Source organism: Mustelus asterias, chromosome 17, assembly GCF_964213995.1.
Source record: "Mustelus asterias chromosome 17, sMusAst1.hap1.1, whole genome shotgun sequence".
NCBI classification, from domain to species: domain Eukaryota; kingdom Metazoa; phylum Chordata; class Chondrichthyes; order Carcharhiniformes; family Triakidae; genus Mustelus; species Mustelus asterias.
Genome location: NC_135817.1, coordinates 31,231,484 through 31,248,471, shown reverse-complemented (window position 1 = coordinate 31,248,471; position 16,988 = coordinate 31,231,484). Strand labels below are relative to the sequence as shown.

Sequence of the window (16,988 nt, the reverse complement as noted above, 5' to 3'; positions counted from 1 at the left end):
TGAATCCTTGCTGAAGAAGTTGAAACTTTGATTTTGGCATTTCTGTATCCTTAAATCATTACTTCACCTTTAACTATGCCTTTTCCCGTGTACCATTTTGAGAAGGGGATGATGAGGTTCATCAGGAAACTCTTTAGAAAATGATATTCTCTGGTGGTGTGGTAGCATAGGTGCCATTTGGCATTAACCCACAGATACCCACTTTACCATTTATGTCAACCCAGAACTGATCTGAACTTGTGAAGATGCCAGTGCAGCAGAAAACTGTATTTCCCTTGGAATACTGTTATGCCAGCAACAGATCTGGCGCCTATATCAAATCGAACCACTGCACTACCAATGACCGTTTAGCACAATCCGTCATTGTCAGGTACTCGAGCTCTACTTGCATAATATTTATAGCACAGGTACAGACCATTTAGCCAATAGGTCCACACTGGTACAATAGTTGATGGCACCTTTGTCATGCAAGTCAATTGAAGCATTATATTAACAAGGTAACATACCTTTAACAGAGTAATTTAATTATCTCTTTCCCAATGGGCAAGGCTCATCAACAGGAATGGATAAGATGAGTCGATAGAGTGACTATGATTTTGTCAAGTTTATCTGTAGTTGTACATGTCCTTTTTATTGTCAACTTTGTGAATTTCCTTCCTCAGTCCAGGCTTTTCCTTTTTCTGATTTCATCAAAAGGATTTCTGCTGCAAACTTGGGAATTTTGTGGTTTGATGAAACAACTTTTGACATCTTTTGCTATCTCCAAGTATTTAGAATAGCTGCCCTGGAACCTCTTGCAGCAGCAGTCATTTAAACACTGCAACAGCATTGGATTTCACTCCTACCCAGAAGGAGGTTACTAACAGAGGGCAGAGATAGCACAGGGAGACTATCAGGTGCTGCCAGTGGCACCTGACAATATGTCTTTTCTTAGGTAGTGAGACAGAAGGGTCAACAGATGGTGAAACAACTAGCATCAGTGAGAAGCAATGGGTTTGGATTTCAGGACAGCTCAGAAGACAGCTCACTGAATAGAAGGTTCTCTCCTATCTGAGTCCTGCAAAGATGCAGACTTCATGGGTTCAACTGTCAAAAGACCACTGCCGGCTCTCTCACTAGATGGAGGGCATGCCAATGTGTTTGAGTTGTAGCCGAGAGTCTGGAAAATTCTGCTACAGCCTTTGTGATGTCATCCTGAATGATATCGGCACACTGGAGAGCATGTTTATCTTGCAGGTTGCTGCAACAGGCCCTAACTAAAATAGTCAATGTCACCAGCCTTTACAGAGTTTGTAGAAGCTTAAATGTCTGCCATCCAGGTTCTGGATTCCACCTTAAGACATTCTACTATGTTAGAGGCACTGTTGACTGGTGAAGCAATTAGATAAGGATTTTCAAGTAGTCACTCATCTGCTATAGCCTGTTCTTCCAAAGAGTGGAAAAATGATGGTCTCCAGTCCTATGGGAGTGGCAATAGTGTGAGGAAGTGCAATTGTTGCCCTTTCTCAGGAGTTCAGCTTTGGTCGTGTGCGATACGTTCCATCAGCACCCATTGTGGTGCTGACAAGTTAGCAAGGCCACATTGTACCAGAAGCAGCTGAAGCGCATCAGTCTTTGGCCAGGCCCTACCAGGCTTGATCATTAGAAACCGTTTAGCCACTGTGGTAAATCCCTGCTAACCATTGAGATTGGCAGGGAGGGTGATGTACCACTGAGCCATGGCGAATAGGAAATTAATAACATCTTTTACACAGCTGTGTGCTGCACTCACAGATGCAACTGATAACATGACTTTTGTAGCAGTTGTAGCAGACTGAAAGTCAACAGCAGCTAAGAAAGGCTGTGGCAACTTTAACAATCACTAGCTAAATATCCTCCCTTAATTCAGGAGACAACAGATCCTTTTATAAGTGGCTGCAGAGGTCTGAGAAATGTGGCTTGAGGAAGAACGGCCTTCTGAGTCACTGATATTCTGAAAAACTCAGAGAAGGGACATTTGGAATATGGGTGCTGTGTAAAGGGATGCACTGTTCTCTCTGCTGTCTTTTGATGGGCGCAGTTACAGCTGGTGTTGATTGCCGATGCTGCCCGTGTTTTCAGTAGTTCCTCCATCCAGAATAAACTAGCAGCAATAAGACCAGGACAAGTAGAGGGTTTACTCAGGATAATAGGTCATAAAACTGAGAAAGAAGTTATCTAGAAACCTTACTAGCTAAACAGACAGTAAATGGATCCTGTGCTCAGGTGAACACCCTTTAAGTACTCCAGTGGTATGAATAGGTAGCTAGAATAAAGTTGTGCACTTTCCTCTCCTTTCCCAATCCATTCTTGCATGCTGCTGATTTAATGACCAGGTTTTTAGTAGCACGGGTGTCTCATTAGTATTTAGATGTTGTGGTCAGTGCCAGATGCACCTGTAAAACCTGGGCGGCATGCAGGAACAGGATAAGAAGAGTTAAAATCTAGGCTACAGCTTCAGTGCCTCAGACATTGTTCCTACCGGGTTGATCTGGCTGGATCACTCACTGTTACTTCTCTAATTTTTACCTGAAATGAAATTTAAGTAAAAATTGCATTGTTGGACCCTGATTTAATAGGTTCATGAGACCTCTGCCTGAAGATGGTGTGTGGCCCTTCCAACGCAAAAAAGTGCATGATTGAAGTCCCAGCAATGGGTGGGCATCTGGAACATATTGGAAAACCTGTGCCTGATATTTTAACTACATGCCCAACCTGTCCCTATCGGGTAGAGGGGGTTTAAACCTTCCTATATAAATCAAGAAGTTGAGTAGCACAATTCAGCTGATCTCAACTGAGGCATTGTTAAAAGTGGTACGGTTAGATTTGTTGCCTCTAGGCTGTGGGCAAAATCAGCTAGAGTTAAGGTTCCTAATTCCCGTGCAGTGACCCCTTATGGAATGCACATCTTTCGATAAACTAGGAAGATTGTGTTCAGCTTAGCTGCATTATCTCACCGAGTAAAATTCTATTGTTATTTATCATGGAGGCTGATGCCTGAATAATGATCATTTGGATGAGGTACTGGAAGGTATTCCAACAAGGAATTCCCATCTTCGTAAGAGAAGGAAATAAATTGACCAGGAAAAAGACATAAATCTAATAAATGCTTGACAGCCCTAAGTTTATTTTCTTAAAAAGTACAAAGCTCTTATAAATACTCATGCATTTGTCATTTAATTTAGAATGTTACGAAGATGAAGTTGACGTACACGATTAATTGATGTAAATTGAATTTCATTCAGAATATTATTTGCCTTTTTCAACTTTAGGCTGCACCTTATTTTTCTATGATGGAGATGGGAGATCAGGAGTGGACCAGAATAGTGTATCAAAGCACATGGTTTGGATTGAAAACAGCATTGTTCAAGCGGTGCCTGAACATCCAAAGAAAGATTATGTATTTTGTCTCAGCAATTCCCTTGGGGATGCTTTCTTATTTCAGGTTTGTAATCTATCACTTGTCTTTCTGGTACTTCTCATTTTATATGTTGATTAACCAATTGCTAATGTATTATTATTACTGTCTCAAGGAAATGTACAATACTATTGCACTTGACAGTATATTTCAATTGACTGAACTGGTGTAAGAAGATTATGTTATTTTGCACACATTACTGAAAAACAAATTGTGTATGTTTTAATGCAGAATGGTTTGACTGATTTCAAGTTGAATTGAATTGTCCTTTCTTCATAACTGTAAAAAGACTCTGGGCTGAAATGCAATGATTGCTTAAATGTATTTTTGAATTTGTTTTTATTAATCTTTAGACTACAAGCACTTCATAGAATTCTAGGAAGCCTTGAGTGATCAATAGGTTTTCAGTTCATTCACCATGCCATGGAAAAAAAAATCCCATTAAAGGAATAATGTACACTTGTTTTAGGTTGAAATGCATCATTACCAGTTGCCTGCCCAAGTTGTTAGGATCCAATTGCCCATTTAAGAGATAGAACCTACATTGTAAAAGCTGAACTGTGTTTGCCCAATATCTGACCCTCAAGAGCCAGGTTGCAGCTGATCGGGGCTCATTATGAACATGATTTTGTCATATGGGTCAGCTGCGGCTCAGTTGCTAACATTCACAACTCTGAGAGGTACTTGTTCAAGTCCCACTCTAGGATTTGGGCACAAAAATCAAGGCTGATATTTCAGTGCAGTCAGGGCTGCCATCTTTCAGATGGGGCACCTGTTTCTCAGGTGGATGTGAAAAATCCCAAGGCACTATTTTAAACACTATCAGGGGAGTTACTCCCAGTGTATTGGCCAATATTTATCCACCAAACAACACCACAAAAACAGATTATCATTATCACATTTCTGTTTGTGGGAGGTTGCTGTGCACAAATTGGCGGTTGTGTTTCCTACATTATATCATGAACGCAATACCTGAAGCAAAGACAAGAACAGCTGGGGCTGACTGGCAGACTTTTTGGGCGGAATATTCCTGTCCCACCTGCCACGGGAATCACAGTGGGCGGAACAAAGACCATGCAAAGGTCCGTTGACGTCCGGGAGGATTTTCTGGTCTTGGGGCGAGCGCAACCGGAAATCCTGCCCTCTGTCTCTGAGATTTTGATGTGGAGATGCCGGCGTTGGACTGGGATAAACACAGTAAGAAGTCTCACAACACCAGGTTAAAGTCCAACAGGTTTATTTGGTATTTAGTGGATTTTGCTACCAAATAAACCTGTTGGACTTTAACCTGGTGTTGTGAGACTTCATTCTGAGATTTTGGACAGAAGAGGAAAGAGTGAGGGAGGCCTCCTAGAGAGAGATAAAGAATGCAGTTTGTGTGGTTAGCAGAGAGGACTATACTACATTTCTGTGAACTACCAAACAGGATGCTGGAGGGAAGGTAGTGTCTGGTCGAAGAAATGTATTCCATGGCAATCTAAGGAATCTGAGGACTGGCTGGGAGGAGGTGAGTAGAATTGCTGGTGTGGGCGTTCCAGCTGATAGTTGGTGAGCAAACTCTGAAAACTGAGAGTGGTGCCTTTTGGAGGTCACTTGACATTTTTACTTTCGCAAAATGGGGAGAAGTGGACTCATTGGAAGCTGGAGTGATGTTAGCCTGATTCTTGTGAAAACTTTTATTCTGCAGAGAATGGGATGTTTCATTTATCTGTGGTGCAGGGTTTTTGGCTGTGTTTAATGTTAAAGGGGAGGATATCTTTCGTGTATTAGTTGTTTGCTAAGCATTGTTTATTTGTTACAGTAAAAGTCTTAAACTTGAAATTTTGTTGTTAGGTTCAAGTTGATCACTGGGAATTTAAATATCTTTTTAGAAATTCTTGTTCTCCAAAGGGGCCATAATAATTACAACAATCATTACAGCTCAAAAATAATTCATTGAGTGGAAAGCAATTTGCGACGTTTGGTCATGAGGGGTCATAAATGCAATTCTTTCTTCTTTAATAGGTATAACAATATCAACTTGTTGATTAGTCGCATTATGGCACAACGGGTAAATTTTGTCCCCCAAAATGGGTAGGTTTGTGACGTTTGGGAGGCTCAGAAGTAAAAAATCCAAAACATGAACTGAACTAGCCTCAAATCCATTCATGTCCAGTTTTAACAAAGGCAGGTTGAGAGGTGGAAAATCAACGTGCTGTCAGAAGCTGCATTGGTCTTTGAAAACTTTTAAAGAAGCTTAATTTGAGTGTTTTTACTTTTAACCATGTCAGACAGGTTTCCCAGCCTACAGAAATCCAGCAGGTAAAAGCAGACAGGAAATACGTGATCAGTCATCAAAGTACTTGCTCCTGGACTGACAGGAGCAAGACTGTTTGTTTCCAGCCAAATCAGCAAACCTGTAAAACAAAATAAATCCAAATGCTTCCACAATTTGTTTCTGATTCCCACCAAAATCACCAACACTTGATCTCTGTTCTGGGTATGTGATTTGTTTTCAAAAGAAAGCAAGATATATGCCATTCAGGGGAAACCCATCTTTCCACGTTTCTTGATCATGGCTCCTTCCTGATGCTTCAAAATCCTGCTGCAGTAAATATCAGGGCCACTGATTCATTGCCACTAGGAAACACTCCTAATTATCAAGTTGTAAACAAATCTTGGGTGATCCCAAAGCTTTTTACAGCCAATTAATTATAAAGTGTGGTCACCGCTATGGAGGTGAATGTGAAACTCATTTGGGCACAGCATGGTCCCAGAGCAGCAATAAATTCATTAAGCCAATGCTTGGGGCATTATTTTCAAAATTATGCTTTATATGAAAAAGAATTCTGAAAATCCTATTTTATATTCAGGAAAACCTGAGGAACCAAATGTGAGATTTATTGAAAATCAGTTGCTTCTTGTGTGGTTTAGCCTTTGAAACAATCCACTTAATTGAACATGTATGACTATTTTAATGGTGATAATTGGGTCCAGGGGCCCAGTAAGTATCATTTCATATCAGCCATAAAGTTATATTTCAATTTGAATTAACATTACTCTCCTTGCACACAGATCCAAAATAATATTTCATAGGAATGTGAATAAGTTTGTACTTGAATTAAATAGTAGTTCATAGGTAAAATGTTAAGCAAGCTGTGGGACTGAGAGCAATGACTGATTTCTGCTGGAGCCAACTTTTGAGCTTGTTCCATTGTGAATTGAAAACTGCATAAACAGTGAAACCTCTGAAACCTTTGTAACTGATCTTGGAAAAAAGAATATCATTTGGTGGCTTTATCTGGGTAGATTCCCATAAGAATTGCTATTGCATGCAGAATGCCTCCTAGGACCTTCCTCTTGCAACTTCCCCACTATTTCATTGAGTTGAGTGACCTACTTGTTAAAAATAGGCTGTTTCAATATATTATTGATAGAAAATGCCAAAACTACTGAGCTGATTCTTCTGCATCTGGAAGTAATGTGTAATAGAACTCAGGTTTTCATCAGAAGTCTTTTCACCTGTAACATCAAACTCTTGAACAGATGTTGACATATTTTCAGATTTTCAATGTTTGGGATTTTCCACTGTTCTATTATCCATTAAGTTAACTACAAATGATTTTAAAGACTGAGTTTATGCTTGAAATGTATAATTGCAGTACAAATTTTATTACAAAGAACTTGCATCTTTCATTGATACTGCTGTTCCATTACTCTTCACCTGTCCACCATATATAGTGGACACTCTTCACAGGTGTCACACTTCACCACGCATCTCCGACTACCAGTATTCCGGCGGTTGGAGATGCGCAGAGGCTGTGGCACCCAGCAGGAATCCCGCTACACGGCCTCCGTTCATGTCTCCGCACAGCGGGCTGGGAGAATCAACCCCCATTTGCTCCGCTGCACCATCAATGCTGCAAAAACAATCGCCTGCTATCAACTTGCACATGATTTTAAAACAAATTGAGTTTTCTGCAGGAAGTTGGGGTCAGTATTCAACAATGTAAGGACCATTTTAAATTACAAGGTTTATGTTCCTGCTGAGTCACTCAACCTCCAGGAACAATTGAAACTGTGAAGTTTCACTTGCAGATAATTTATTCCTCAGTGTTTGTAAAATTTGACATTTAAACCTCAATTTTACTGGTCAAGGAGATGGACTGCGGGTCCTGTCGTTCACAAAAGCCCCAGATCTCATTTCCAGCAATTAGCGGCATAACAATTCTTGAGCTGAAACACGAGAACAAATTCTCACAAATGGGGCTTATTTTCCACAGTATTTCAAAACAAAAGCTCATTTAACAAAATACGACTGATAAAAATGTTCACCCCTGAACATGGCCATTCTAAAAGAATTGCTTGAATAATCTCACACATGTCCCTGAATTTGGTTCTGTAACTGTCAGTTGAACCCTGATGAATTCCATCCTCACCTCCAACAATAAGATCTCTTCGGCATCTTTGTTATTAAGACCAAGAACATCTGTTCAGCTACTTCTGCTGTGTCCCTCCCTTCCATCAGCCCACTGAGCCAAGATTCCTCCTGCCTTAACTCTGAAATTGCACCTTTCTTTTCTATCTACCCTCATAGCCTCTCCCAGCTTATTTGTCCATGAAACTCACTCCTGCTCGCTGGATTCTATTCCCATTGAACTGCTGACTTTCTGGTCCCCATTTTAGTTAGTATTGTGAATGGTTTTCTCTCTTCATGGTGCCCCCCTCTCCTTTAAATCTGTTATCATTGCCACTTTCCTCAAATGAACCCATGACCCACGGCCCTTGCAAACTTCTTCCCCACTAACATCCCTTTAAGCCCCACAGTCCCTCAATGTTTTGTTGCCTTCCAGGTCTGTGCCCTTCTTTCCTGGAATCCTTGCAATCAGGTTTTCCCCAGCCACAGTCCCTAAATAGCTTTTATCAGAGTCGCAAATGACATCCTTTGTGACTGTGGCAAAGATAAATCATTCCTCCTCCTCCTTGACCTAAAAACAGCCTTTGCCATGGTTGACCATACCATCCACCTTCAATGCCTTGCCAATGTTCTCCAGCATCATTCAAAGTACATTTATCATTTTCGCATGTATGCTGATAACACTTAGGTCTACCTCACTCCCTTGACTCCTCCATTGTTGCTAAATTATCAGACTGCTTATCCAACGTCCAATACTGGATCACCAGAAATTTTCTCCATTGGAAAACTGAAGCCATTGTTTTCAGTCCTTGCAACAGTGTTCCCTAGCCACCAACTCCATGCCTGTCCCTGACAACTATCAGAGACTAAAACAGACCGTTCACAACCTTGGAGTCATATTTGACCTGAAGTGAATTTCCAGCTACATATTTGCACCATCCCTATTGTTTCCAGCTGTGTAACATTGCCCAACTGCTTCCTTGCTGGAGTTTAATTGATCCTGAAACTTTCATCCATATCTTTGTTACTTCTAGACTTGATTATTCCAATGTACTCCTGGCTACCTCCCGGATTCTACCCTCTGTAAACTTGAGGTCATCCAAAACTCTGCTACTTGTGTCCTAATTGACACCAAGTCCAATTCACCTATCATCCCTATGCTTACTGACCGCCATTGACACTTGGTCAAGTGACATCTTGATTGTAAAACTTGCTTCACCATTGATAAGGTAATAGCTAATTTGATTGTGGCCTCTACTTTCCTATCTGTCCCCTATTATTCTTTAACCTCATCACCAATCAAGAATCTATCTAACTCAGTCACAAAAATATTCGATGCTTTCTGGGGAAGAGATTTCCACTGACTAACAATGCCCAGAGAAAAATTTACTCATCTTCATCTTAGACAGGAGACCCTTGTTTTCAAATCCCTCTGTGCCTTTTTCCTCCCTAGCTGTCTAATCTCCTGCAGCCCCACAGCACTCAATGGAGAGATTGCAGAACTTGGTGGTGCAGAGGGATCTGGATATCCTGGTACATGAATCATAGAAAGTTCGTAAGTAGGTACAGAGAGTGATGAGGAATTTGTTGGAAGGGGACTGGAATTTAAAAGTAGGAAGTTTTGCACAGTATTGGTCTAATTTCAGAAAGGATATAATTGCATTTGAAACTGTTCAGAGAAGGTTCACATTCCTGATTTTTGGGATGAATAGATTGTTTTCTGATGACAGGTTGGATCGTTGGGCCTGAATCCATTGGAGTTTAGAAGAATGAGAGGCAATCTTATTGCAACATGTCAGATCCTGAGGGGACTTGACAGACTGGATGCTGAGAAGATGTTTCCATTTGTGGAAGAGACTAGAACTTGGGGATACAGTTTAAAAAGAAGGGGTCTCCTGTCTAAGATGAAGATGAGTAAATTTTTCTCTGGGCATTGTTAGTCAGTGGAAATCTCTTCCCCAGAAAGCATCGAATATTTTTGTGACTGAGTTAGATAGATTCTTGATTGGTGATGAGGTTAAAGAATAATAGGGGACAGATAGGAAAGTAGAGGCCACAATCAAATTATCTATTACCTTATCAATGGTGAAGCAAGCTTAAAGGGCTGATAGGCCTACGCCTGCTACCAATTCATATGTCCATATATCTGCGCTCCTCTCATTACAGCCACTTGAGTGTCTCCACTTTTAATCGTTCTTCCATTGGTGGCTGTGTCTTCAGTTGCCTAGGTCCCTGGAAGTTCATACTTGCCTCTCTCCACCTCTCTATCACGCTTTCCACTTTTAAGACTGTCATTAAAACCTCTCTCTTTAAGCAAGCTTTGGTCATCTAACCTCATATTTCATTATGTGGCTGGGTGTCATATTTTGTTTTATAATGCTCATGTGTAGCACTTCAACACATTTCATTACTTTAAAGGTGTGATATAAATATAAGCTGTTATAGGTGTTAACTTAGAACTGTCATTTGTTCTTGTAGCATTATACCATTGTGAGATTAGCTGTGATCACTATTTGACACTGTGATTAACAATAAGAAATACGACGTATTTATTTGTGTTTTCCATCTGATTTATATTCACTACAAAATATTAATCAGAACAACGTTGAATTATAGAGTCATTGAGTTTTACAGCACAAAAAGAGGCCATTTGGCCCACTGTGTCTGTGCCAGCCATCAAGCACCTATCTATTCTAATCTCATTTTCCAGCACTTGGTCAGTGGCTTTGTATACTATGGTGTTTCAAGTGCTTATCTAAATGTTTCCACTCCAGCGGTGATCTAACAAGCATTTTATTCAGCTCCATCATAACCTCTCTGCTCTTATATACTATGTCTTGGCTCACAAAGGCAAGCATCCCAAATGCCTTCTTAACCACCTTATCTATCTGTCCTGCTGGCTTCAGGAATCTATGGACATGCACCTCAAGTTAAAACCTTAAAAATATTACATTTAATGGTAACATTGCATGTCCGGTTTAATATCTGAGTAGTTATGTTTATCTTTCTCACAAGCAAAAGTTGCACATTTTATTTAATTTTTTTCACATGTGTTTTCTTTCTAGTACCATGATCCAAAATTAAAGGGTATATGCCTGCAGCTGGTAATTGATGGAAAATAACTCACTGACATGCATACTTTGCATGACTAACGTGCACCATTGGGTTACAGGATGGGGTGAACTGTTTTTCAAACGTTCATTCATTCTACATTTTTTCTGCCTCTGACTTTCTTTTCTCTTTTTTGCGATGTCGCTCTACTCTGCTTTCTCTTTCTTTTGCACTCTCTTTGTCACTTCTTTGGGGAACATTAGCTATTTTAGCTATGGAATCAGATTATATGAAGGGAGTTCTACACATTTTCTTCCCAACCTCCCAGACATCATAAAACTCTGTCTTCTGCTTCCCATCATCTAGATCCAGGATTTCTCTGAAATCCCAAAGAATAAATAAATGAAGTAAAACTTTTGTAATTTGGCCCCTGTTTTGATGCTGGATGCTGTCTTTGTCTTTCAATTAAGTTGTAACATCTTTTATGTCTTCTTATAAGCAGCACGGTGGCACAGTGGTTAGCACTGCTGCCTCACAGCACCAGGGACGCTGGTTCGATTCCTGGCTTGGGTCACTGTCTGTATGGAGTTTGCGCGCTCTCCTCATGTCTACGTGGTTTCCTCCAGGTGCTCCGGTTTCTTCCCACAATCCAAAAGACATGCTGGTTAGGCGCATTGGCCATGCTAAATTCTCCCTCAGTGTCCAAACAGGTGCCGAAGTGTGGCGACAAGGGAATTTTCACAGTAACTTCATTAATGAAAGCCTACTTGTGACACTAAAAAAAAACTTTGAAAAGACAATAATAGTACTTTTTTTTAATGTTTCTGATCCAATGGACAGCGGTGTGACTGCTCACTGGAAGCAAACAGCCACTTGATAAGGATTGCAACAGCCATTATGTTCAAAAGCCACATGTGTTTTATGAAATGCTGTTATTGTAGTGGGAAGCAAGGGGAATCTTGCTTATAACCTCTTGGTGCTTCAGATTTCCAAAAGGCATGAATTCTAATGTTTAATTACTACCCTTGTTTAAAATTGTATATGCTTTTGCCAGAGCTTGTTTCTGCAGACGTTACGATTCTCAACTTGGTATTTCCATCTTGCTGATCCCCCAACATTTTAAATTTTCTATGGAAAAGATTAACTTTGAAAGTAGTTCTTTTTCCCTCAGCCACAAACAACATTCATTCTGAATTGGAAAAACCTACGTCTGCATTGCTGGAATTGTTGCTTCACCATCCTTCAGTGACATGCTAAGTTAGCAATGTTGCTGCTACTCTATTAATACTTGCTGAACAGACATGTTTGCAGAAGACAGCAGCTCAATTTGCAACTGGTGTCTGCTGATTTCAATGAGCAATCTTATCTCTAAGTGCAGGTTCAATTTTTATTAATCCAGCCATGATAATATAATTTTGTTTCATAGGCCTTTTTCCAAATTTTTAAGTTTTAATAATTTATTTGTACGTGCAGACCTGCAGCCAGACAGAGCTGGAAAACTGGATTACTGCAATTCATTCTGCCTGTGCAGCTGCAGTGGCAAGACAACATCGCAGAGAAGATACTGTCAAGTTGCTGCAGTCCGAAATTAAAAAGCTGGAACAGAAAATTGATATGGATGAAAAGATGAAGAAAATGGGCGATATGCAGCTGTCTTCAGTTAATGACCCAAAAAAACGAAAGACTATCCTCGATCAGGTAACATTTTTCTTTCTACAGTTTCAATTTTTTACCTGTCTACTAATTTTGTAATTAGAGATCTGATAGTTATACACCAAGTACAGTGGATAACATAAAATATGCAAGTTGGAAAAATTAAAGAAACAAGTACCATGAAGAGTGTTTCATTGTTTATGTGTGTTCTGTCCAAAGACAGATCCTTGTCTCATTATCTGTTAATGCTTCAAACGGAGCTATTTTTTCTTTTTAGGTTTTATAAATAGTGGTTTGCCATTGCCTTCTGCCATCAGGAGCAAGGCGAGGAGGCAGGTTTCAAGTCTGCCTCAGCCAGAACGTAATAAAACCACTGTTGCCAACTGATCTAATCGACCCACTTTTAACATGATCTCTGATTGCAGTTACAAAACCATCCCATAAAGAGACATACTTTATTCACTTTGCAACATAAGGTAGATCACAGCAAGTGAAAAGTAAGCGATGCAAAAAACATTTTCATTTAGTAAGTTCCATTTTTTTGGGCATCTATACTTTTCTAAATTTTTTTTATTCTACTAACTCGTCAAACTTGATACTGATTATTTAATTTTTCAATGGATGACATTCATACAAGGACACTCCAATGTCTAGCCATAATATTATAGCCGCTGATGTTTGTCAAGTATAATCCCACAGAACTAAGAAACTCAAAATCTATGTTCAACCCAATTCTTTAAAAACTCCATCTATTTTGATATTTAAGTTGTATGAACAAATTACAAATAACACATCTGTTGGCCCCTGTGAGCATAATCCTTTCATGACATTACCCCATCCCTGCCCTGACCCAGTCTGTTCCACTCCTCTGGTGAGGTCATAGAGTCAGGGAGATTTACAGCATGGAAACAGGCCCTTCGGCCCAACATGTCCATGCCACCCTTTTTTTTAAAAATCCCTAAACTAATCCCAATTGCCCGCATTTGGCCCATATCCCTCTATACCCATCGCACCCATGTAACTATCTAAATGCTTTTTAAAAGGCAAAATTGTATCCGCCTCTACTATGACCTCTGGCAGCTTGTTTCAGACACTCACCACCCTCTGTGTGAAATAAAATTGCCCCTCTGGACACTTTTGTATCTCTCCCCTCTCACCTTAAACCTATGCCCTCTAGTTTTAGACTCCCCTACCTTTGGGAAAATATGTTGACTATCTACCTTTTCTACGCCCCTCATTCATTTATAGACCTCTATAAGGTCACCCCTCAGCCTCCTACGCTCCGGAGAAAAAAGTCCCAGTCTATTCAGCCTCTCCTTGTAACTCAATCCATCAAATCCCTGTAGCATCCTAGTAAATCTTTTCTGCACTCTTTCTAGTTTAATAATATCCTTTCTATAATAGGGTGACCAGAATAGCACACAGTATTCCAAGTGTAGCCTTACCAATGTCCTGTACAACTTCAACGAGACGTCCCAACTCCTGTATTCAATGTTCTGACCGATGAAACCAAGCATGCTGAATGCCTTCTTCACCACTCTGTCCACCTGTGACTCCACTTTCAAGGAGCTATGAACATGTACCCCTAGATCTCTTTGTTCTGTAACTCTCCCCAATGCCCTACCATTAACTGAGTAAGTCCTGCCCTGGTTCAATCTACCAAAATGCATCACCTCGCATTTGTGTAAATTAAACTTCATCTGCCATTCGTCAGCCCACTGGCCCAATTGATCAAGATCCCGCTGCAATTGGAGATAACCTTCCTCACTGTCCACCATGCCACCAATCTTGGTGTCATCTGCAAACTTACTAACCATGCCCCCTATATTCTCATCCAAATCATTAATATAAATGACAAATAACAGTCGGCCCAGCACTGATCCCTGAGGCACACCGCTGGTCACAGGCCTCCCGTTTGAAAAACAACTCTCTACAACCACCCTCTGGCTTCTGTCAAGAAGCCAATTTTGTATCCATTTAGATACCTCACCCTGGATCCCGTGAGATTTAACTTTATGCAACAACCTACCATGCGGTACCTTGTCAAAGGCCTTGCTGAAGTCCATGTAGACAACATCAACTGCAAGGTGTTGGCATTATAGTCACTCGTTAGAATTTGTTTCATTGAACCAAGATCCAGCTGCAGAATTGGAGCCTCCATAGTAAAGGGGTTGACATAATTGTTGCCAATAACAACATTTCCCAACCAAAGGACTCATCTTGAGGTGAGAACACAGGCACACCAGTTCTCCTTTTCATGTTAGGAAGCTATTTTTATACTTTATGCATTCAGGATTCTTGCAAGGCGTAGTAGGGAAGTGGCAAGAGTGTGCACTGTTTTGCTGTGACTTTCACATACAATTGTAAATGAACGGTTTGTGAGGGCCATGGAAGGGTAATGTGCATAGAAGATTGGAAAGCTTGTTAAATCTTTGGCTTTAGCTAACAATCACAAATACAAAGTTATATCGTCCACTTGACCAGAATAGTTAATTCTGCACCTCGGCCTGAAGCCCAATCTGAGTTTAAGAGGCTAGAAAATAAGATTGTTCCTAGGCCTGGGTCAGCAAGTGGGAGAAAGCTCCATATCGTTGTGGTAAAGTTACTGTGTTTCATGGGGCCTGATTAACCATAAGTTTTAGACTCAAAAGATGAAACATTGAGGCTGTCCTATACTGCCTTGGTTTGACTTCTATACACTATCAGCTTCATCTACCCTGTTCCTTCCCACCCATCAGTCTCAGTCTCTTGGGAGAGATGGATAAAGGGGAACAGATTTTTGGGAATTCCACTGTGACTCCTGAAGACCAACCTGAGAAGACTCAATTTAAATACTTTACTCTGCAGAAAAAAAATAATTTAAGTGCCTGAAAGAAGAATCTGAAATAACAACAAAATACAATAAATACTCAGGCCAGGCAGCATCTGTGTGGAGAGAAAAATAGAGTTAATGATTTGGGTTGATGACCTTTGATCAGAACTGGAAAAGGTTAAAGATGTAAAAGGATTTGAGCAAAGGCTGGGTGGGACAAGACAAAGGAAAGTCTGTGATAGGGCAGAAGACAGGAGAGATTGAAAGACAGAAGAGGGCCTTAGAGGGCCAAAGGGAATGGTGATGGGAGACATAAGTAACAAAAAATGTACCTAGTTCAGATGTATTACTGTTTGAAACCAAAAATACAAGAAAAAACTGGAATATGCAAAGAAAAGGAAGCAAAATGGGAGGGGCAGAGTTCACGATCTGGAATTGTTGAAGTTTGCAGATTGTAAGGTGCTCATCAAAAGGTGAAGTGCTGTTCCTCAAGCTTACGTTGAGCTTTATTGGAACAGTGCAAGAAGCCAAGGATAGAGATGTCAATGTGTGAGCATGATCGTGAATTAGAATGATAGGCCACCAGAAGTTTAGGGTCCTGCTTGCCAACTAAATGAAGGTGTTCCACCAAGCAATGACTCACTCTGCATTGTAGAGAAGAGCAGATTGTGTGCAGTGAATATGGTATACTAAATTGAAAACAATGCAGGTAAATTGCTGCTTCACCTGGAAGGAGCGCTCAAGGCTCTGGAGGAGAAAAAGAGGGAAAAGTGTTACATCCCCTTTGTTTGCATGGAAAGATGCTGGGGGAAGGGGCCTGATTGAGGAGTAAACCAGGATATCACCGAGAGACTTCCTTGGGAAATCTGAAAAGGAAGGGGAGGGGGAAAATGTGTATTGTGGTGGGATCCTGCTGGAGGTGGCGGAACTGTTGGAAAATGATCTGCACTGGAGGCCAGTGCAGTGCAAGGTGAGGACAAGGAGAACTTTATCTTGATTCTGGCAGGGGAAGGAATGACAGCAGAAGTGCAGGAAATGTGGCAGACACATTTGAGGCCTGTCAATCACAGTGAGGAGAATCCTCTTGGGAGAAAAGAAGGTATCTCAGAAACAGGGTGTGGAAGGTTGCATCAATAGAACGGATGCAACTGAGACAATGGAACTGGGAGTATGGAATGGAGTCCTCACAGGATGGGGATTGAAGAAGTGTAGTTGAGGTAGCTGTGTGAGTTAATGGGCTTATAATGAATATTAATTAAAAGCCTCACACCAGAAAGGAGGCAGAAAGGAAAGGGAAGAGTTGGCAATGCACTGAGAGAAGAGTAGAAATTGGAAGCAAAGCTGATGACGTTTTCCAGTTCAGGGCAAAAGCAAGGCAGGGCACCAATACCGTCATTAATGTACCAGAAAAAGTGTTGAAGGAAGGAGGCCAAGTTGGACTCGAACAAGCACTGTTCCACATTTTCCATAAAAGGGCAGGGCAGCTGAGGCCCATGTGTGTACCCAAATTTTATTTGTAGGAAGTGAGATAAATTGAAGGAAAAATTGTTCAATGAGTGTAAATGTTCAGCTAGATGGACAAGGGTGGTAGCCAATAGAAAATGGTTGGACCTCCATTCAAGGAAGAAGTGAAAAGCTCT

The 16,988-nt window shown here is 40.7% G+C and overlaps 1 protein-coding gene across 1 annotated transcript in view; it reads left to right on the top strand.

Annotated features, from left to right (window-relative positions):
- LOC144506410 (rho guanine nucleotide exchange factor TIAM1-like) overlaps window positions 1-16,988 on the top strand; it is a 306,108-nt gene that overhangs the window by 134,879 nt on the left and 154,241 nt on the right. Inside the window, exons 6-7 of the mRNA XM_078232483.1 lie at window positions 3,291-3,463; window positions 12,357-12,581. Coding sequence (XP_078088609.1) covers window positions 3,291-3,463; window positions 12,357-12,581 — 398 coding nt within the window. The remainder of the gene's footprint in view (window positions 1-3,290; window positions 3,464-12,356; window positions 12,582-16,988) is intronic.